At 37.6% G+C, this 24,155-nt stretch overlaps 2 protein-coding genes across 12 annotated transcripts in view; one reads left to right on the forward strand and one right to left on the reverse strand.

Moving 5' to 3' along the window:
- Window positions 1–24,155, reverse strand: part of LOC108002413 (polycomb group protein Pc-like) — a 222,636-nt gene that overhangs the window by 128,954 nt on the left and 69,527 nt on the right. The window lies entirely within an intron of this gene.
- Window positions 1–24,155, forward strand: part of LOC107998103 (ras-related protein Rab-37) — a 215,263-nt gene that overhangs the window by 121,619 nt on the left and 69,489 nt on the right. For 6 of the 11 annotated variants that reach the window (XM_028666819.2, XM_062072765.1, XM_062072764.1 and 3 more), the window contains 2 exons: window positions 4,775–5,026; window positions 20,031–20,141. In XM_028666819.2, the coding sequence (XP_028522620.1) occupies window positions 4,775–5,026; window positions 20,031–20,141 (363 nt within the window). The remainder of the gene's footprint in view (window positions 1–4,774; window positions 5,027–20,030; window positions 20,142–24,155) is intronic. The other 5 variants (XM_062072761.1, XM_062072759.1, XM_062072763.1 and 2 more) reach the window with 1 other exon arrangement.

Consider the following 24,155-nt stretch of genomic DNA (forward strand, 5'->3'; position numbering starts at 1 on the left):
TGAGAAATTTTTAGAGTAGGTTCGTAATTTTCAAAGATTTCGAAATTCTCGAAAATAATGCAAATAAATAAATTATTAAAGGATTTGAAATCGGTGAATATCAATAAAGATCTTCATTCCTCTTTAAAAAACACTTAAATGTATGAAGTTTATATATTAAAATTTTCATTTTTTATGAACATTTCTACAAACTCATCTTTCCAAAAATCAATCTCACCAAACATCATTAAAAATTTAAATTTCAAAAAACTAAAACTAAAGAAAAATAGAAAAATCAAGAAAAAGAAAAAAGAAAACGAATTAAAGATTAAATTAAAACCTGTCAAAAATATCACAATCGACTTTAATCAATTCCCTCATTCGAATGGGAGCAGGATAGCGATCGATCAAACTGAAAGCAGCAATAATTTAATCCGATCGCGCCACTTCCGCTTCTAAACGCCTCGCGCGTCACGATCCCGTTCCATTCTCCCTCGAGAATGCTAATTTCCAGGTTTACACGGCCTGCCTAATCGGCAGAGCTTCTATCGGGAGCAGCCTGATAAATTCATGGGGCACGAACGCTCTGAGCCGTGGCCTAGGGGTGGGACTACCCCTTGGTTCCGACACGGACCGATTCGGGGCGGTCTGCTGGCCGAAAAGAAATGGAGGGCGAACAGTTTACAGAGTGCTCGTCGACTTCTCTGTAATCTTCTTGCTTCTTGCGAAAAAGAAGAGGCGGATGTATCGTGAGAAAATAATTACTGAAACGTTAACTATTTTATATAACATATGGAATATTTTCTTTTTTTTATAAAATGACTTTGTTATTTTGAGAGAGAATCATTGATCGTTGGAAGATTATTTTAGATTTTAAGAAGAGGAATCTTTTTGATATTTATTTCTGGAAAAAAATTTAACCTTCACTCGATGAAATAGAAATAATTAATTTTCGAGAAACTCGTGATGTAATAATATCTCTAAAGTAGATTATTGTTAAAATTTTGTATTTTAGACTCGATTTAAAATATTTCAAATATACTGTAATATTGAATTTTGTTCACGTAGATTTTTCAAAGAATTCTTTTTTAACAAACCGCGCCAATTTTATCTGAATTTACGGGAGTGAAAAGTTAATCAAGCTCGAGATTCATGCTACGCTGATCGTTGATCCACAATCGCGTCGACATCCGTGTTCAAAAATAAAATTACAACATAAATCGATAAATCTCCGCATATTGCGTTTCGATTAAGAAATTATTATGCATCGTGTCGTGTACATCATCGAGCCAATTATCGCGGTAATTAAAACATTCCCGATGGAAATTTATGGAACCGTCACGAGGACGGTTTTAATAAACGAAGTTTAAAAACTTGGAGATAAAGAGAGCAGATCGGATCGATCGATACACGTGTCTTTCGTCCTTTGCGCCGCATCGCGGAAATTAAATTTTCCGGAAGCTGATCGACGTAAGGGTTGCCACATCGAATGAAGATCTCTGCTTCTAAAATAACCTAACCTCTCGTGAAATCGTCTCTCTCTCTCTCTTTCAATGGAGATCGAATTTGGTTGGCTTTTGTTTCCTCTTCTCTCTCTCTTTCTCTCTACATTCTCTTCGTAGAGAGACGAAGCTCTTTGCAGAAGGAGAAATCTAATTTTGCGAATGGAGGAGGAAAATTTTTGATATTTCCCGTAAGAAACGAATGATATCTTGCTTTTCAGGAGAAGCTTTTTAGATTTAGAAAGAGAGATATTTTAGAAGGATCTTTTTGCGGAGAGGAATAATACGATTTTTAAATAAATTTTTATATTAAATCTCTTCCACGTGTTACATTGAAAATAAGAAATATCAAGTGAAATTAATTTACGTTATCTAATATAAATGGCGATGGTTGAATGAAGCTTCGCTCTTTTCGCAAGAGTGAAGGTAGAAACAAGCGTAGAATAGTAGAGTGCGTAACAATGGCGACTGGAAGGAACGATGATACGTAACGAAATAAAAATAAATCCATTCTGAAACTCTGTAAGTTGTAATATCGATTATTATAGATATATATGGTAATCATTTTTAGATTCTGTTATACAACAGTTGAATATATAATTAATCATGCATAGAAATTATAATCGTTTAATAACAATAAAAATGATAATAGGTGTAAACGTGGATATATAATGAGATGAGAAAGTGGAGAATAATTGCGATCCGTTGAAAATCGAATTAAAAGTAATAATAAATTTACGATAATTTGTAAAATAAGTATGATTGATCATTACAAATTGATTATTAAGCATGATTATTTATTTATTTATTTTTAATATATAATAATCGTTAAGACTAATAATTTAAACACCAATATTTATCGTTTTAATTGTGGAATAAAAATTAATTCGTGTTGTGTATGACGATCGTTCACATCGACACGTTTCTATAGCAGGGGACGAGAGTCATGCATGATTTATGGAAGTGTTCTGTTTACTACGGGGAGCGCCAAAGAAATCCGATGTAATCTCTCTTTCACGGGGAACGTATTTGAAAGTCTCGTATGAATCTTTCACAACCGATGCTCACTTTCTTTCAAAGTTTCTTCCTTTTAGGAGAAGTTAAATGTTGTTCCTTTCGATAATAATATACATTTTACTGTTTTCATTTCTTATTCGTTTTAATTAAAATTTATTCAGAATCACTATTCGACAACGCGTTCTTCAAGTACGAGATGAAATTGAAATTTGGATAAATTTTCATTATTAAAAAAATTGATTCTTTTTCACAAATATTAGATACGCATAAAATATTCAACACTATCACGACAAAAAAAGTATCCAGATATTAAACATCTACTCATCGTCATCTTATTATCAGACATACAAAACACAATATTCTTTCTTATTAAAACTCAAAAAGCAATTGCCTATTACATGCTTTCCCACAAACGCACATTAAGCCAAAAAAAAACTCAATTCTTCATTATTACAATAAAAAATAAAAAGGTTTCAAATATTGCATACCTATTAGAAACTCGACACGTGCAAAATAATCATTATTCTATCGGCACAACAAAACACAAAAAGCTTACTCATTAATACCCATCACCATCGCCATCTTAATCGCCAATTTAAACGCTATGAAACGCTGAACACGAGTAGCCGGCACGGCCCTCGTCTCAATTTTCATCCTGAATCAACCATCATCCACGCTTCATAATCAGCGATGGGTCGCTACGTGGCACGCTAATTGGCATGGAGAGCGGTCGCAAGGCCGTGGCGAGCAACCGATGGAGATGTCGACCGATCGAAGGACAGTTATTCCAGCTTTCGCGGCCGGTTGTTGCGTGCACGCTTCTGCGAACTGGTTTTCTCTGGTGGCTTTGATAATGCGACAGCCGTGGCTCGTTTTGCCGAGAATTATCGCGGCCCGTATCACGGGACCGTTTCCTCGCCATATACGCCGCGTCCTTCGGATTATAATAAAATATTAACCGGCTGGGAGCACAGACACCATATACCAAACGCCACTGGCAATGGGGAGCAGCCTCTGTCTTTCGATCGACGCCCCCTCCCCAATTGGTATACGTGAATTTGGTACGAGGGTGAGGCGTGTGTAGGCGGTCGATATTGGCTATTGTGGTCGACTTGAGATTTTAATTGCAAGTTTCGAGATGTTGTTTGGATTTTTAAAGATTGTTGCTCTCTTCTAAAATGTTATATTTTATGTAGGATAAGTAAAGAATCTTAGATCGGGGATGTGGAGAATTTTAATTTTAAGTTGAATGTATAATTGACTTGTTTTAGATTTGATTTAATAGGAATTGAATGTTGCTTGGAATTGGATTTTTAATGGGGGGTTGTTGAGTAGGAAAGATTGTTGCTTTTTTCTAAAATGTTGTATTTATATAGGATAAATAAAGAATTTGAATCTTAGATTAGGGATGTGGAGAATTTTAATTTTAAATTGAATGTATAATTGACTTGTTTTAGATTTGATTTAATAGGAATTGAATTTTGCTTGGAATTGGATTTTTAATGGGAAAGATTGTTGCTTTCTTCTAAAATGTTGTATTTATATAGGATAATAAAGAATTTTGTACTGTTTTAGAATAATTTGTGAAATAGGTTTGAATCTTAGATTAGGGATGTTTAATGGGAGATTGAGAATTGAATGTTTGGAATTGGATTATATAGAGAGCAAGATTGTTGCTTTCTTGTAAAATGTTATATTTATAAGGTAAATAAAGAATTTTGTATATATATTGTTTCAGAATAAATTTGTAAGATAGATTTGAATTTTAGATTTGATTTAATGAAGGATTTGGTGGATTTTTAAAGAAGATAGTTTATAAATAAAATTTATGTAAAAGAAATTAATTTTTTATAAGATTATTATAAATTATAAGATAAAATGGAATGATTCTCAAAAATGTGTTTAAAATTTAAAAATGTTAAAAAACGATCGAAGAATTTCTCTCGTAAAATTTCATACTCACAATATTACATTATATTTTTACATTATATAAACAGATTCTTCTTTCGTACTACTAGACCGAAAATGCAAAGTTAGATATAATTTCCAAATTTTTTTATATTCGATTTGAAATTCGAATTGAAATTACGAGTAAAAAATCACACTTAAACTTATTAAAATAATGGAGATCGATTCCTTCGAGAAATCAATCTCACGAACGAAGACCCTCTATTATTTATTTACCATTTCGGGATAATTCTTTTAAAAATTTCGAAACGAAACGAGAAGCGTATTAATGGCCCCATTACTCATCCCTCTCGATTTTTCATCCCCAGGTGATGACGGGCGACGACAGCATGAGCGACGACGTGTTCGAGATGGAGGAAGACACCTCCGCGGCGCTTTCCACCGGTCTAACACCTCTTATGGGTCAACCCACCACGACCCCCTCGCCGACCGGATATCGGGACTACAAACCCCCCGCAGAAGTGTTGGACAACAATTACGGCTACTCGTCCAGAGACTACAACGACATAAGGAGTAGTTTCAAGAGGACCAAAGAAGATGACTCCGCCTTGACGCACAAGGTGAGTTTCACGAAAGAGATTAAATATATATATATATATATATATATAAGATGATGGATTTTTATTATAAACGGATTAGTAACGGAACGCGATTGGAAAACGGATTCCAACCGGTGAAAGTGGATTTATAGATTGCAAGAGGAACGTCCGGATATCTAAATAACTCAGAAGTATCACTTACGTGTACGCAACACTCTTCTTCGCCTTGCTCCTTATAAGAAAACAGTGTTACTTTGGCGGAAAAACCCTTATTCCTCCCTTTTCATATTTAATAAAACGCCCTTACTTTCTTCCAACACCCTCAACCAAAGTACCCTTCTTTCGAAGTAACTTTCACCCCGAATATGTTTCCCCGAAACCAATATCCATCGATACCCAAGTCATACCTGGAACGTAGTTCCTTTCAAACTCCATTTCAAAAGATATCTCTCTCCATCCGAAGAGGAGAACCTCTCTGATATATATTTATATCTATATTTAGCCGAATATTCCGAGTATTCTCGGCATGTATCACTGGGAGGGGGGGAAAAAAGGAACATATCCGTCGCGGGGACTTGGTTTTGATATTCATTACCGGTTCATTTGCATGATGGATGCGACACAATGTGTTTCTCGGATGCAGCGGCAACAAGGTCAGTCATGCCTTCGTACCAAGGTCAGCCTCCTCCCCGTGGCAAGCCGGCGGAATAATGATCGGGAATGCCCGAGGACCGCGGGTACGGCCCCCAACACGATACCCTACGTCCTTCCTTCCACTTCTTCCTTTTATTCTCTCGGCCCTCTCTCGAGGGAGAGAGAGAGAGAGAGAGGCTTCTTTCTTCCCTTTTCCATCCTCCGTCCCTCTCCTTCCACTCCGCTCCTCGCCCCCTGTTTCTTTACCGCGTTTTCTTTCCAACAACCATCCTCCGTGTACCCTTTTGTCGGTATGCTTTTCTCTTTCGTCGATTTTTGCTTTTGCTCGTTTCGTCGTCGTGCAATGAGAATTCGCGGTGCTTTCTAAGATTTTTGGATTTTTCAGACGTTGTACGAGTTGTTTCGCGTGCTTTTTAATTGGGGAACGGTACGGAAAAATTTGCTGTTTTGACGATTGGTTAATATTGGATGAGGCAGGATGGATTTGTAGAATTCAAGAAGGGGTGATATTTTTAAACGAAATATTTAATTAGATTCTTTTTTGAATTTCATTTTTTCTCTTGGACAAGTTATAGCGTTTGGTAAATCAATGCTAATCAATTATTTATCTATTCTTTTTTTAAAGACATGGAAACTGATGATTGTCATTCCGGGTGATTTGGGCAATTATTTGAAAGTATCGTTTTCATATTTTTCATCTTGATTCGAGAAATTAGCGTGAAGATCTCTCATTAACTCTTACAAATCTTAGAATCAAAGATTCAAATCTTTTTGGTAGAAATTTTATAGATTCTTAACAATCGTGCCATCTCTGTTTCTCATCTATTCTACCAACGATAACAAAAATAATAATAATAATCGGATAAACAGATTCCTGCCTCTAAATCTTCTTCTCTCATCCTCCTCTCGAGGGATAAATCATAAAAAAAGGATAATCCAGGTTTATTTTACGATCGATATCTCCGATTACAATGCGCGATCAGAAGAACCGATTGCTGCCCCGCGAGATATCGTTGGTCAGCGCGATTCTTGCACGCTTTGCGCTTGAACTGGTTTCACGTTTCGAACGAAACTCGCGTTTATCGGCCCTCGAATCGGCCGCGATTCTTGGCGGCCGCGCTGTATCGATACCGGTCGAGCCGATCTTTAACGGTTTCATAACGCCTGCACCGTCCATCGAATTCTTACTCCTCTCGAAGGCCTCTTTTCGTGCACGCGTTTTGGCTCGAGTGTGTCTGTGTGCGTTTGCTTGCCGATTTTTCTCAGGATTCTAAGAGTAGATTCGCGACGAATGGGAAAGAAATTACAATTATTTTGAAGGATGCTGAAATTGGGAGCAGATCGGAAAGAAATTCAGAAAGAAAGTTTAATATCCTCGCAATCTTAACTGGAATTATCGTAAACAAGGGGCCAGTTGAATTTGGATAGTTGTTTCTAGAAGGACGGAGGATGTACATGCGTATTTATAGGCACATTCTCCGTTTAAAAGAATGAACGATCCTATTAATAAATGAAAAGTAATACGATCTCTTTGTTTCGAGCCTCTTTCGATTGAAATCTCGAAGCATTGGTTGATCGAGAAATATATTATTATTCGAGTACAATTTTTAAAAGGAAAAAAGGGGGCTCGTATGATTCGCGAGAGCGATTTTCAGGATGTCACGGCAATTAACGAGGGAATCCTCCTCCGGATTGGAGGGGAAGAAGACCGCTCGAGTGATCGGTAGGGCGAAGTAAAACCGGTAGGGGGTCCCGAGCCGGTTCTTGCCTCGCATTTCCTTCCATCCGAGTATTCACTCCTATAAGGGATAATTGAAGAGCTCGATCGGTTCTCACCGTTTGCGAATCTTTCGGCACAGTGAGGGGGGGCAGGACATCCTATTTCTCGATTTTCGACTTCCAATTTCTTCGGGATTTTGTTTAGAAATTTCCTCGAAAGGAGGAGAGGAAAATATCCCTTTCGAACGAGGGGATAGAAGAACGTAGAAGATTGTTGTTAACAATTAAAAAATTTGCTAACTGTATAATATAATTGATAAAAATAGAAAACACGTTCCAAAATAATTTCTTTGGTGATAAAAATTTTTAAATGAAAACTTTGAACGAATCATCGGAATATTAATTAAAGAAGAATAAATCTAAATAACTATTTAACTCGTATATAATATAGATTAGAAGAAAATTGAGATATCAAATGGAAAGTTGTTAATGAGAAGGCATTGAAAGAAAATGGCCACCTATGTGGACCATTAACTTAAGAAACATTGCAAAATAATTTCTTCGTTCCAGCAAATGGCAAAGCCGTTAAAGGAGCTGGTCAATCGCTAATTAGACAATCAAATGGAAAAGTTTCTCGTTGAAGAAAAGCAGCAGGGTGGGCGTGCAACGGGACCATTAACCTAATTCATTCCAACGTTATCCGTTATAAGAAGCTAGTGGAAATCTAGGGGATTAAAAAGCATCGATCGCCAACGAATCATCTTATTGTATACATGTTATTCTTGTTCGAAGGAATAACTCTAGTTAGTTGGATGATAGATCGATAGATTGATATTCGCGCCACTCGAATCGAGAGCTTCTGGAATGGCAGCGTGGGAGGATTAAGAGCGCGCAATTGGCCGCAGTGGAGTGTTTAAGCCGGACTGATGGAATATGATTAAGCCACGTAACGTCGTGGCATTAACGTGGCGAATCCGGCTGATTTCGACCATCCACGTGGAAATTTCCTGATTCACTACTACGCGCTTCGAAACTATGTTTATCGGCCGGATTTGGAGTAACGTATGCCGAGAATGTATGCTATTATAATTTTCGAGCGTTGGTTCGAAGAATATTTTGGTTAAACATATCCCAAGAAATTTTAATTACCTTTCTGAAAATGATTATTCATAAATGATTCACTGAGCACTGAAATTTCTGGATCGAAGATCGAAGACCAGACACGCTACTCTTTAACGAATAAAGATCAAGTCGCAACTGTAATATTGCACCATCTGACGCAATGGAGAATTATACGAAGTGTAATAAGTAATAAGAAGTATACCGAGCGATACAGAGAGAGAAAGAGAGAGAAAAGGAAGCAGAAAGAGAAAAGGAAAGAAAAAGGGGAGGAGAAAAAGAAAAGAGAAGCGACGAATCTTTCTTCGACTTATAATCACATTACCTGGCGAAACAACGAAGCGACCAGGTATTCTCCCTCCCTCGTCCACGTTATTTGTCAAGTTGGCGAGGAAAGCCGGCGATGAGGGGAAGAGGGGAAAAGAAAAAGAGCAGCTGGATCAAGAAGGATTTTTTCCGCGTGCACCAGCCTGGAACTCGGCTAGGAACTGCGGTGACCTTAACCGGCCGTGCATTTGGCGGGCTCGCGCAGTCGCATACAAATTGAGTTAGCGGCTTCGTGGTAATGGAGGAAGACACGACGGGAACGAGCCTCCGACGAAACTTTGTGAGGAGAGATATTCTACGATCTGATAATCTCTGAAGATCGTTTGAAAAACCTCCTCCTCCTTTCGAGGATCCTTATTATCACCGTCCCGTTTTCCGATCGAGCTTTCCACGTTTCTCGATATTTTCAGCTTCAGTCCGACGAAGATAAGCCGTTTTCCGAAACGTTGCATGCAATTTTCACGATCAGGAATTCTTGGAATCGTCGGAATTATTCTTTCGAGAATATGATTTTCATGGGTTATAATTTCTTCCATGACTACATCTAGAAGGTTTTAGGAAGTGTGAAATAAATTGCTAGGAATTTTTATATTTTATATTCCTATTTATATTTTTCAACTCAAAGAGCTTCAAGCGCAGAAGTGATTTAAAGAGAATAACTTGGAAAGAACGAGGCCGACGAGAGCCGGATACTTTCGATGCTGATTCCGTGTGCGTTACACGTAGGCTGAAATAGAATTCGTGTTGAGCGACAATAACGTCCCTAAAAATGGCAAACGTCCCTGTAGCGAACGGTAGTCCTTCCCGCGTTTCCAACGAGCTGGCATTGGCGCGATCGAAAAGGTAGGCTCTCCTTTTATCGTGACGGATCGAAACAAGCGACTCGGTCGAGGCGAACCGAGAGGGATTCAAGCCGCGTTTTTCGCGTCCGCGAAACCATTGGTATTCCGCTCGCCTCCTCCCCGAACTGGGAATTGTAAATTGATAAACGCTCCTCGATAAAGAACAAGGGAACCAACCTCTGCCTCGATTCTATCTATCATAAGACGAGATTTTTTTTTCTTATTGCAATTCTTTTCTTTTCTTTTTTTTTTTTTTTTTTCATTTTCCCCACGGAGACAGCGTTAGGATTAAAAATTAGGCCACGAGGATTGTTTAGGCAATTCGATAATTCGATCGTGCGATTCAAGTTCCACCAAAAGATTCTACGAAATAAAATAATGGTAATGGAAAATTATCGAAGCATTGGTTCTCGTTACGATTCTCTTTTGAATGAATTTTCGTCTTCAATTATCGAAATTTGGATACAAAGGGAACTGTTAGATAATTTTAAGAGAAATAAAGAGAATGGAAATTGTATATGGAAGAGAATGATTTTATTTTGAATCCAGAAATGAATCTTCGTCTTCAATTATCCGAATGACAAAATTGTACAAGATAATTTTGAGATTCAATACCAGATCTGCCTCTTAATTTGTCGAAACTTATCAAGAAAGTCGAATAAAAAAATATACAAATAAAAATTTAATCAAAATACGTATAAAAATTATTCCAACTCGCACGAGTAATATCCAACAGATATTTATCTCGAATTAATCTTTGGACAAAAAGAAAAAAATCAATTCACGCTCGACGATTTAATTTATACGACGAATTTCCTCCATATTGACAAACATCGTCGCCTGATTCGTGATTTTTTGCCTTCGGCAACGGGGTGGATCAATTAAATTTCATTCACGAATCGGGCGGTGGCCGACCGAAGACTACGGATCCATAATACATAAAGAGAGTGCGGATTTGCAATTCTGAACGGGATACGAAGTTAGTTTGCCCTGGTAATGGGCGAAGAAACGTGGCGGTCGAGTAATAATTTCGCTCGACTATCGCAAGGGCGCAAAAAGGGGGTTGCGGGATACTTCTTATTGTTCCCTCCTCGTAATTGAGTTTTTCCCTAATATATTCCGGGAACATTCGACATATACAACGATCGAAACAGTCCTCTCCTTTCCACCTTTTTGCTCGCATTCAGTCGCGATATTCCACTTGCGACTTGCTTTTTTTCTTTTCCCTTTTTCTACTTCTTTATCGAAGTTTAAATTGATCCTCGTGGTTGGCAAGCTGGATACGTTCGAATATCCGTTGAAAGAAATCCTCTCTAAAATTGGAAAATGAACCTGAAAAGGGAATTACTTTGCTTGGAGGGATTTTTTTAATTTCGATTCTCGATAAACGAATTTCGAATTTGGATCGAGTGGCAGAGAGACTCGGTAAATTCTTGAGAAATTTTGTTCGAATGTTATGAATTCAATTTCTCGGATTTTTTGAAAAGATTTTTTCTTCTATCGAAAAGAGAATTAAAAAAGAAAAAGAAATAATCGGAATTAAAAAATCGGGTAAAATATATGAATGGATATGGAGGAACTTTTGATCGTAGAAAGTGCGAAGCGATGGAGAATATGCGTGAAATTGTACGATTTAAATTTTGAATGGATACGAATATGGATCAGGAAATTAAATTTAAGAGAGATCCTCTGCCATTTTGTTTATTTCACGCGCAACTTATGTACGATTAACCGACTCGAAAATTGCATTTGTTATTGCGGAAGTTTAAATTAATAGCGTATTTAGCTGCAACAAAATTTCAAATCGAATTAAATGTTCACATGATAATTCAATGACGCGTAATATCTCATTATTAATCCCTTAAATTATTGAGAACATTACAGAACATTAAAGCTATTTCCAAGAATAATTATTCAAGCCTAAAACACGTTATACATATAGATTACATTATGTAATGCAATATTTTGCTGAATAGTTTTCTCATCATCTTTGAAATCAGGAAGCCAAACTTCTAAAAGTAAAAGTATACTATTTGAACAAAATTTACAGATACCATTCGATAATAATAATTTCATAGAATTATCATGAAAGATTTGAAAAATCGACGACTGTCATCGATACATTTCGTTCATGTCGTCAGCAGCACAGCCACCCCAAATTTCGAAGACAAACAGGGAAACGATCTTCCATTTACTCGCGAGATAAACTCGATATTAAACCAGTTCTCGTTGCGTAACTCGTCCCCTTAAAAAAAGGGGCATAGTCCAGAAACAGCTTTATCGCCATTTTATTTTTTCTTTTCTTTTTCTTTTCTTTTCGGCCAACCGCATCCTCCGCCCATTAAAACGTTCTTCGCCTCCAAATTCGATCACGAATCGTGGCGCACGGCCGTACTCGCAATTACTGCCAATTAACCAACTATATTTAGCGGTGACGGGGACATTTTTCCAGAATCTCGTTATCCTCGTCCGCGTTTATCGTTTCAGAGAGAGTTCTCTTTGCCCTTCCTCGCTGCTCTTTGTCGAGCTGCGATTAGCATACGAATGCGCGAATGCGCACCACGACCTTGCCACGCCATTGGAAGAAAAGTCGCATTGTGTCGTCCGATGAAGAAAAAGATATTTTCTTTTTTTCCCCCTTTATTCATAGAGTCGAAGCGAGGCGATGATTTGTCGTCGAAGAAGACGGATTTTTCTCGGAAAATTTGTACGTTGGGGAGAAAAGTTTTGCGGGAAGATATTTTTGAAGAGGGAGAGAAGGGAAGGATGATAATGGGGAGTGAGAAAAATGAACGAATTTTAATTGGATTGGGAATTTGGTCGTGAAATGGGGAAAGTATATCTTTTTAATGGGAATTTGATTTGATGAATCACAGAAATTTTTTTCAGTTTCATTCGGATTGGTGGAAATTCTTGGAAATGAATTCAAAAATTGAGAAGATAGGATTTTTCGTGAAAATTTTTAGTGGAAAAGAAAAACTGTATTGCGTGGGATATATTTGTTCGTACAAGTGAATCCAATAATTTGAATTGGAGATGATACGTAGTAGAAAGAAAGAAAGAAAACAAAACGTTTAATCCATGAAATAATGTTTCTGTTTCTTTGAGGAATGAAATAAAGATACGTAATTTCCTTTCCTCTCATTTTAATTTCCCTATTTTTCTTTCCCTTTTGTACTCGTGATTAATTGTTGTAAAATGTAAGAGAAATATTTTGCCATATCCAAGGATTTACGCGTACAAATTAAATATTTAAATAGCTTATATTTTAAAGAATTAAATTTGAAAAGAAGGAAATTGAAAAAAGTATTACTCAAAGAATCTGTTAATTTCAACGCTATAGTAATTGTTCAACATGGTATAATAAAAATTATCATTAAAATTATTATAATAATTTTAGCATGAACATCTTTGATCATTTGTCAGAATAATAATTTTTAAAATTACGATGTAATATTGTTATTGATCCATTCTCGAAGAGGGATCAATTTTAATCTCGTTTTATCTCAACTAAATTCGATCATTCTTTAAAATACAATAATTATTTCAAAATTGAATCGAATCGCCCGAATTTTTTTGAAAAGTTAAAAGGATTAATTCGCCAGATGTAAAATTGAATTTTGAGAAAAATTCAATCGGTCGGAATAATCGAAAGATCTACAAAAATCTATACAAATTTTAAACGATCAAATACGTATTTTCTTACAAAAATATATAAAAGTACTGTTCACTTGGAAAAAATTTCTCGAATCGCAAAAAAAAAAAAAAAATCGTTCGATATCACGTTGATAAAGATCTCTCGGATATTCGGATAAAAATCTCGCAGAAATTTGTGGAAAAATGTGAATGAAATTCCTCTCGCATACTTGACAGCAATGCCGATACCGATACACGATCGAGATATAGAATCACGGGGGCCTAATGAGCCGCGCGAGTCGCTTCCCGTGCATCTTGAAAATTTTACAACGTCCATAAGCCCGTTTCATGTCGGCCCATTTATCTTTCGAGGCATCGAATAAACGTCTGCCAGCGGCACGTTGCACAGGATCGGCCGTAATAAATTTGCGCCCGTTCCAATGAAACGGGCCGCAACTTTCCTCTCGCGTCCAGTTGTATCTTTACGTCTTTTCGATAGCGAAAAAACGATTGTTTTTTCTTTTTCTTCCGTATCGATAACTCTTAGGCGCGAGAGAGATAAGCGTATCTGGAAAATTCCTGATAAATATCACAATTGCTATTTTTCCAATAATTATAATCAAAGGGGGTTATTGTTATTAAGGTTGAGATTAATTAGGCGAGATAAGATTTATGATTGGTATTCTAGGTTTTTGTTAAAATTCTCTTAAGGAGCGTCCCAAAGATAAATTATATCTACGAATAATACGAGATGTTCGGATGATAGATTCGGTGAGGAAAGAATTTGAAAAATGGAATATTTTTGAACGACGAAAGAGATATCAATTAATTGGATAATTCAAAGAGTACTAATTAATTCGAGTACTAATGTAATGTCTTTAGTGAGGTACCAGAAAATATCAGAATATTTGGAAAAAGGATCGAGTTATCAAAATATAGTTCTGAGCGATTGGAAAGATTGGAAAGAAAGGTATCGAATTATACGAAATGTTCCTCCAACGAAACGTCAGAAGAAAAAGTATCAAATTAATATCTAGACGCTACGAATATCGTATTTTTCTATAAGATAGAAAGAAAAACAGAAAAGTTATAAAATTGCCAAATTAATTAGAGAAACATGGTAGGAGTATCGATTTTTCTACGAGATAAAAAAAGGAAGGAAAGGAAAGAAGAAAAAGGTATCGAATTACAAAATGTTTGGATATTCAGACAATGGAAATTCAATGGATAAGGGGAACAACAATCTTGTGGAACAAACGTTCTTCTCGTTCCGAGCTCGCATATGTTCCGAATTCGACGCGTGTACGTGCGCGTACACCGTCTCGCGCGTGTAACGCGATATCTCGTGCGTTTTCGAGCGCGAATGCACAATGCAAATTACAATGCGACCCGTATAAGTGCACGTCCACCATTGTCACGTCGAACGTCGCGCTCGCTTTCCTTTTGCACCGCTTCCTCGGCTGACCGTAAATTTTACGACTTTCGACTTCGACAGTCGCTCGCAAACTTTGCGACTCTCCCCCCGATTTTTCTCCTCTCCTCCCGGAGTTCGCTCCAGCTGCCGTCGTGAATTCCACTTTTTCTTTCTTTCTTTCTTTCTTTCTTTCTTTCTTTCTTTCTTTTTCAATTTCCTTTCAAATTCCCGCGACGAAATTTTTTTACCGGAGAAACCTTTCCGACTTTTGTCGGATTTATTTCGCGCGAGATTCTCTGGATATCTGCACACTCGAATTTCATTCGAATCCGCGACTTTTTCTGGAGTTTTTTGGAAAGATGAGTTTATTAGTCGATACGCGTAAAAGTTTGGAGCTATTGGACCTCGTACTCTGCTTCCATCTCGTCATTACGATCGAGCTTCTCATTAATAAAAATCTTCTTCGTGCTTAACCCGTGAAAACTACGAAATTTTTACGTTATTTGCAATATATTCGACGGTTGATTAAAAGCAAGCAATGCGCGATCGTTTCTTTTTTTTTTTTAAATCAGGAAAATTCTAAATGAGAAGAATGAAAGAAATACGTGTAAAAAATAATTCAACTTTAATAAAATAAAATAGGAATTGAGAGATACCTAGTTAAATTCCTGTACACGTCCAATTTCATTTTAAATCGCGCAATAATTCTGACTGGAATGAAGAAAAGAAAAGAAAAAGAAAGAAGATAGAATTGGAATAAGACATTGGAGAAGAAGAGCGAAAGGAAATTCGAGGAGGGATGTGGATCATGTTGTGCACGGGATATTGTTTTAAATCGGGGAGGTTTGTCATCGAGAATCGGAGGAGAAGAGGAGATCTAACGCGATATTGGTATCGGCTCGAGGCGGCGTCCCCTTCACGCAGAATTTCCATTGAAAGATTCGCAGGACCCCCAGGGGGTGGTCGTGACGAGTGTCGGCGAATGTGTCGGCCTCAGGGGCGGAGAAACTTAATTCACTGCCCTCCCCTCTCTTCCTCTCCTTCCTTCCACAACTGCTAGATCCTTCGTATCGTCCCGCTCTATCCCGTATTTCCCCTCTCTCTTTCCTCTCTGTCATTCATTCCAAACCTCACCCTTGGACAACAAGAACGACAACAAGAGATAATTTCTCTCGTTTTTTACCTTAGTCGATTGCTTCTCTTTCTTTCTCCCTTTCCAAGCATTTCGATAATTCTTTTCTTCTTTTCGGAAACTTGGCTCTATTTCATTTCTTTTACGAAATTATTTTTTCAGCCAACTAATAAGGTCCCGATTAAAAAGTTTCGAGATCTTAATCAAGGAGGAGAGATTATCGTTTATTTTTAATAGAACGAGATCTTCGAATCTCGTCGAAATTTTCGTTTAAATATCGGTCCATCGATCAGACGCGATCATGCGACAGAGCCAATACGGCATGAACGAAAAAAGAAAAAAGAAAAAAAAGAACGAAACGAACTTCCGATGGCCTGTTTTCGAGCGATTCCACCTTTTGCGACAAAAGCTTGCTCGTTCCGCTTTTACTGCTACTTTACTCGTGTCTCGTTTCCTCTAATCGTAAGCTTTATCACCGTTCAGGAGACACGATTTGTCCATCGATCGAGAAACGAGTCGAGCTTGCTCGTAGTTGCGACGAAAATATATTTCGATATAGAAAGGAGGGGGGGTATAGTAGATCTCGAAGATCGCGTAGATACTATACATTTATTTATTATGAAAATAAGGAACGATTGCTCGTATAAAATACTTTATGGCACGAATATTTTGTACGAAAATCTTTAAAAATCCTTCTTCCTTTTTCGATCGGTCGTAAAATAAAGTTCATACGTTTTGCGCGAAATTTAAATTTGGAAAAATCTGAAAACGTGCAAAAAGTACTTATATTCAAAGAATAACTCGTAAACTCCTTCACTCTTTTTTTCCTTCCTCTCATAAAACCACTCTTAACTCCATTCAACCCTCTGTTCCACTCCCCCCTTTCCAAACAAACGAAACAAAAAAGGAGAGGGGGAAAAAAGAAGAGGGAGAAGAAGAAATGCAGAAGATCATATACAAACAGAAAAAGCGGCAAATTTGAGGTTTGAAAACGATCATGTCCATCCGGTTTCATCCGTGGAAGCTCGTAAAAGTAACAGAATTAGTCAGTGGGACTTTTATTACCTCGTCATAAATTTCTGCTGATCGGTGGATGGACCCAAAATTATTCGTAATGTTACCTCGCCATTATTTTCCTCTTCCTCCCTCGCGCTTTGTATCGTCGTCCAGGACGACGCACACCTGTGGGACCGGAGTCAAACGGGACTCGTCGTTTGACCCAGGCCACGGGCCAAATTATTACATTATTACGACCGACCGCTTCTTCCACCTGCATTACCCTTCAGGATAGGCGACAAGCAGCTGGGACTCCTTTTCGAACGTGTAATTTTTTTTCTCGCCTTATGAGCCCCTGTGTCGTCCAATTTTTTTAATCTCTTTTCCTCTCTCTCCTTTTTTCTGGATTTTAAGGAAATTTTCTCCATCGGAGAAGTTTCGATGGGATTTCGATGGGATCTCGTCTCGCCATCTTTTTAGCGTGTTTGCCATTATTATACAGTGGATATATTGTAGATATATAGCAGATCCCTGTGTCGTACGATCTTTTTCTCTTTTCGATCGAATCTGCAATCTCATCACGCTTTTTAATATATAGTAATAATTAGAGAGTAGATATATTTTCGATGTATAGCAGCGTGGAGTCTATATTACGAATGAACATGTGTGTCGTGCACACGTTTTTTTTAATTCCTTTTCTTGGATTTTAAGGAGATTTTTTCGAGAAGTTTCGATGGAAACGATGGAATTTCAATCTCGTCTCGCGATCTTTTTAACGTGTAACAATTATTATAGCAGATATATCGTGTGATTAAACGAATGAATTGAAATAATTGAAAACGAGGAGGAAATCACTATGATAAGAGACGATTTATTTGAACGAACTTTTCTAAATAACAATGATCGAAGCAATAATGATAGTTGGCGCAGGCATCGTTTGATCGCCCTTCATTTTCTAATTAATAAATCAAACTAGAATCTATAAATGAATTAACGAATCGGAAATTCGTTCGTCGTAAAAGCAGTCATCGTTGAAAACGTTCTCCAAATAATGATAATAATTGAAAGGCACGTACCGAGACGAATTGGATCGAATCAAAATTACGAGTGACGAGTGTTGGCAAGTACTTTCTCCTATAATTAATGCTCCTTAAGCCGCTTATAAAGTTTACGTATCAAGGATACACGTTCTAACAGGATAACAGTCATAATGGCCATTTCTATGCCGACCGATCCTCTTATCTTCGGATCTAGTGCTCGAAATGACCACCTTTCCATTTCCCCGACCCCAACCTGTTCGTACCTAATCATTGATCTCCTTTATGAACTCGAATTATCCAGGTGTTCCTCCTCAATTCGCAAGCTCGTTCGATACATTGACACGTGTTACGAGGACGCTTGAAATTCAAGGTAAGACTCGCTCTATTCCTCGTCCACGTCCTATTTACCGAGTATATCAGTTTATAATGAGATTTTAAATTGCCAATTGTTACCGTACTACACAGCCATTGTATGGAATAATCCGTGCTGGAATTATATAGAACAGGTTTTCATTACCGGTATTTTCAATGCATTATTATCAATAGCCGTATCATTTTCACTGTTATATTTCCATTTATTTTACTATTCTATTAATTTCACGTTTCGATATTGCGAAATTGAAGCCATTCTTTTCTATCATAAATTTTCAACCCACTGCGAATCGCGTTACTTGATTATTATGCAGATATTAATCAGAATCAATCCGAAGATTTTCGTGATATTTCGTGATAAACGAACGCCCTAATAAATCATTTTATATTGTTCATTGAATTAATTTCTCCTTCCGATTAAGAATTAATTCACTTCTCTCTCTCAGTTCTAACGTTCTCAGATTATTCTCCCTCGAATACAAATTCCAAGAAAGCATAAAAATATCTCGCAAATACGAAATATGAATCGGCATTCTTTCCTTATGACGACCGAACAAGCAGACGCTTAACCCCACCGTTCGCCTGCGATTATCGGAAAACGACACTTTAAAATCCTTTCGCCGCATCCGAGGAAATATTCTATTCGAACATTCCACGGATGTTAGGATCACTTGGGAAAAAATCATTTTCTACAAGTTGTAATTCACTTCCCCCGACACGCCGATTACATGGCACCACCGTGGCCATTCTAATATACGACTGCGTAAAGTGAGTATCCTATGTAATTATTATACGAATATATTCGTATATCACGAATCTAATGATGGCGCGAAGCGTGTAAACGTAGAAAATTTATTCTTGTTTTTTTTCCTCGAATGTGTGCATTATTTAAAAATAGAAACACTCTATCCAGAATCTTTGGACCCTGGAAGGAGAGAAGGATAAAAATTCTTTCATCTTTCGAATCAAACTCGTCGTTTAATTAAATTCTACGTTTTAATTATCCCATAATATACAATTTTGTGAATACGTAAACCAACGTTTTGGTCTTATTAATACTTCAATACGCTATTATGATCCGCTATCAAATTAACCAATAACTCTCGATCCGTTCGTTTTTATTCTTCCTCTGACCAAAAAAAGAAGGAGAAAAAATACTTGAAAAATACCGACAAGCTGTAATCTTGGACAACATACACACGCGCATACGTATGGGAGGAAACACGTGTGCCGGTGGCGCGAAGCAGGTGCCCAGAGCCCCGTAATGTAATAATCCAGCGGGTCAAACGGCTATTGGCGGGTACAGGTGTTGGTATATTGGGGGACGGTGCAGGCAGAGTGCAACAAAGTTGACTGACGACCGCAGCCTTTACGGGGACCACACACCTCGCCCACGGTTCACGGCTGAAATCGAACCGAGCGTTACGCGTAATTTGAGAAGCTGCTCCCCAACCTGGCAGTGGGAGAAAAATCGTAAAGCACGCCCGTGCTCCATTCTAATTACGGGATTGGATTCTAATTGAAAATCGTTTTTTCGGGGAAGAGCGCGTAGGATATTCGTTTCGAAACGTTTTCGAAGGGAATTTGGAAATTTCGTAGAAAATTCAGGAAGAGAAATTCTTTTTTGAAAGGATTAAAATCGATATCGATTCAATTCTAGACGAATGGAATGGTAACGGATGGAAGGATAGCTGGGATTGAGTGACGTGTACTCGATAAGAAGTCGATGGAGGTCGGCTATATTCTCTTTTTTCCCCCCTCTTTTTCTTTCCAGACAATCCTCCTGGGCGACAGTGGCGTGGGCAAGACGTCCCTGCTGGTTCAGTTCGATACTGGAAAATTTCAGCCGGGAAATTTCGCGGCCACGGTCGGGATCGGGTTCACGGTACGTATCTTATTCTGTTCGTTGTTTATCTCATTTTGACGGTTCGTGGACGCCTCTTTGACCAACTGTGCGATCATTCTTGTGATTCGATGCGCGCACAGACGAGAAGAGTTGATTTGAATGTTGTTCTATGTATATTTCTATTTTTAAGAATGGAAGTGCGAGTGAAAACGTAGTTGGTAATTTAAATTTCTTCTCACAAATCCTGGAATGGGGTTTTTTCCACGATACTAGCTTTTTTACTTTTTTATGATTCATTTATTTTTTTCATGTAATATCTATGTTTGATTAAATTGATCAAATTGCACGATGAACGTTAAAATTTTAACTTGAAAATTTGAGAGTTAAAAATCGTTTATATAAAATTTCATTTTACGCAAATGGAATTATAATATCGCTTTAAAAGTAAGTATCGATCCCTCGATTTTCATGGAGCAACAGTGACTTGGTTTTCGAATATTTGATCGCGCGACAGGACGGTAAGTCCGACAAATTTTCACAATTTTCGCAACTTACTTTTTTCCAAATCCTGTTTTCGGATACGGAAAAAGATATTCGAAGTTTCAAAGAATCCAGGTTTTGCGGATATTATTAATTACGGGGAAGAAATATCCGATCTCGAGCTCGAATTTTGAACCACATCTTTCTCTATTTCGCCTCATCCCAACCGTTCATTTATTCTATTTAATTATTCGCCTTTTATTTTCTAACCTCATCTTCCTATTTTAATCTCATAACTCTCTTCGAGTCTATAATATGAAATTATTCGTTTCAGTATAATTTCTTCTAGAGAACGGTCGCGTCTTCTTCGTAATAATTTTTCTACTGAACTTTCATGATTCAAACATTTATTATCCACTGCGAATACGCGAAATATCGAAAAATAATTTTTGATTTAAAACATATCCTAGATACGTTGAAATCAAACATTTTGGCTTTCAAAATTATATTGTTAATATTCGATTTCGTTTTTCTTTTTTTTAAATTCGATCCAAGGTGCAATTTTTCTCGATTTGGAGAAAGCATCGCGACGCAGGATCGCGATACTTGCGCTGTATCGAGCGTTGTATCCGCCACAATGCGAACGATGCATTTATGCATGAGGCGCGCGGCCAAACCAAATTTACGGCCGTCACTTTTGCGTCAAAACGCTTCTTCGCAGTTTCTTCGTGTTCGAATGTCGTATTTCTTGCTCCCTAATAATAAACGATCAAAAGGAACCGAAGGACTTTCCACCTTCCACCGCAATTTGCTTAAAAATTGACCCCTTCGTTTGATTAATGCATAAATATCTGGTTAAGAGAAATTTGAAAAAAGTCAAATCGAAAAAATATTATTCTTTTACGTCACGATAACCTCGCCTTTATACTTCTTTATTCCCAATTCGTGATCGTTAATATCGCGTGCAGTTAACGAGCGCTTGAATTATCGTGATAAATTACAATAATTGAGCGCGCGTGGCTTTTCGTTCGGTTCACACTTGGATAATCGAATGAACGAGCGTATAAAATAAAATTCCATCGACGACTGCCGTTGTTTCGAAATTTCTCTTCGTTTCTCATTGACCCATCTTTTCCCTTGGGACGATCGAAAATTTTCATTTCGATCGAGCTTTCCATCCTCCAACCATTTTTCCCGCGAGTGAAGGAAACGATCCGCGCCTATTTCAGGCCCTGTTTCAGCGTCTCGATCGATTTTCTGCGGAAACTTGGAGAGACGAAAGTTTCGCGGGAAAGCCACGAGGCGAGACACCGACTATCACGGGATAGACACGTGTTGCAGGAGAAATCTGCTGCACAGAGCCGAGCGGCTGTTTGATAGAGCAATTTCAACTTTCTCGACGATACAGTCGAGAGGTATATACGTGTGTATATATATGTACACCTTTACCTGGATGCCTGTCCGTCCATCGAGAGTGGAAAGTGTACGAACCGGAGGAGTACTTCCGTCTCCAAGTTTGCCCGATTTCTATTCAATTTCCACGAGTGTGTATGGGATCACGTACGCGCGCATCTTCCACGGATTTCGAATCTCAAATTTCTGCGGCGAGTCGATTGGATTTATCCGTATTTTCCTCCGGGTATCGGGTATCGACTTAGTTATTCGGAACTGGGATGTAATATTTTCCTATTTAAAAAATGGGAAATCTCGGGGAATATATTTAAAAAAAGTATATATATATATATATGTATTCGAAGGAGAAGGTTCGCTAGATTTAATTTTATAAATGATACTTGCCCGGATAAATTTTTAATTTAATCCATTTATCCGATACATATTTTACTCGGCAAAATCCTGCAATTCTATTAATCTTTTCGACTAGGACGATCGTGATTCCTTTTACATCATTGAAAGTCAAAAAGGAAAAACGACTTAAGAATTCCATGGCGACACCAGAAGACATTAATTACTCGAACTGTAATGCATCGTAGTGTTACCGAATAAAAAGAGGTCTTTCGTCTTTTCTTCCTCTAATTATCCATTAGCGGGCAGCACGCGCGACGTGCGCATGTTGGTAAAATTAATTAACTCCGCCAGCGAAATCTGCGTAAGCATTTAATTAGGATTAAACTCTCGGATTTCTCGGTTCGTTTCGGTCAGTGATTAACCGTGAAGCGTTTGAACTGTTGAATCCAATGCCAATTAATTAGCTTTCGCCAAAGCGTTTCCTTCGTTCCTTCGTGTAAAACTTCGAGGCGAGTTGATTACAGGAAAACGGGGGAGCCGGCGGCTTCCGTTTTCGTGACAACGGGTCATCCCGTGCTCCCGATGGGCAAAGGTTCAGCGTATCGTCTCTCTCTTCCTCTCTCCCTCTTTGCGGTCGTCTTCCCCCACCCCCTCCTCCTCGTTCTTCCCCCTTTCTTTACGCGCTGGTTGGCCTGCACTGCCTCCGACGTTTGATCTCGGCCGAGATTGGTAATCGGTGGGTGTTTTAATTGATAATTAAACATAACTCTAGATCTAACTCGTTGATGAAAGCGAAAATTATTGCGTTATAGAGTGTTAATTAGCTTAGAGGAATTACGATGAATTTATAACGGAGATTGTCTGAATTCAATTTTCAAACGTGTGGAAAATATGCGTGGGAAAAAAGAGTCGGGATATTTAACGGTTCGCCGCCTGTCCAGGATAAATTATAATATAAATATTATAAGCTAACTTTTAACAAATTTTCCACGAAGCGAGAATATTTATTTATTTCGTAATATTTATCATTTTTATGGTTATCCGTGTGCTTGATTATTAAATATTTTATAAATAGAAAATGTAGAATTGTAAAAACTTGATGATCAAATCTGGTATTTTTATACGAGCAACTTTTTGTGAATTTATTAATAACTTTACTATGTGTATATATATATATTGGTCTTTTCAATCTGGTTAATATTTTTCCTCGAATTGCAAAATGAAAGCAGGAAGGATTTATAAGAGTTTTAAGAACCTGATTCGCGAACAAGTCGCTTCCTCGACGTTGATTCCCAGGCCAGCGACGATACACAACGAATTATATAATTATCGAGTCGATGAGATTCAGATCAACTACGGCAAAGAGATAAAGATAAAGCCGGCTTCAACAGCTGGCTTAAATTACGTAATGTACGAATTGTAACTTCCGCTCCACGCGCGAGTTGTATATTTATGAGCCGAATATATTCACGTAATAGTTTTAAATCAGCGAAAAGCGAGGAAAGAAATATATTTTTAAACGTACGAATTGAAGAATTTAACCATATATTCCGGTCTTTATATATTTTCTTTTTCTTTTTGAAATTTTTATTCGAGTGAGAGAAACGAAAAAAAATTGTTTTAATCATCCGATCCACCATCACGTATCATAGATTTCTCTTCAAACGTCAATTTTGAAATTTTGACAAATTAAATGGGAAAAATTTTTGACGTTCAATCTACGACACTTCCTTTTCACTTAACCAGACTCACAATTTTTAAAATTTTCATATTTATACTCTTCGAATTAAATGGAACAAATTTTCCACGTTCTTCTTAATTTCTTTC

Source organism: Apis cerana, linkage group LG3 (assembly GCF_029169275.1).
Source record: "Apis cerana isolate GH-2021 linkage group LG3, AcerK_1.0, whole genome shotgun sequence".
In the NCBI taxonomy this organism is placed as follows: domain Eukaryota; kingdom Metazoa; phylum Arthropoda; class Insecta; order Hymenoptera; family Apidae; genus Apis; species Apis cerana.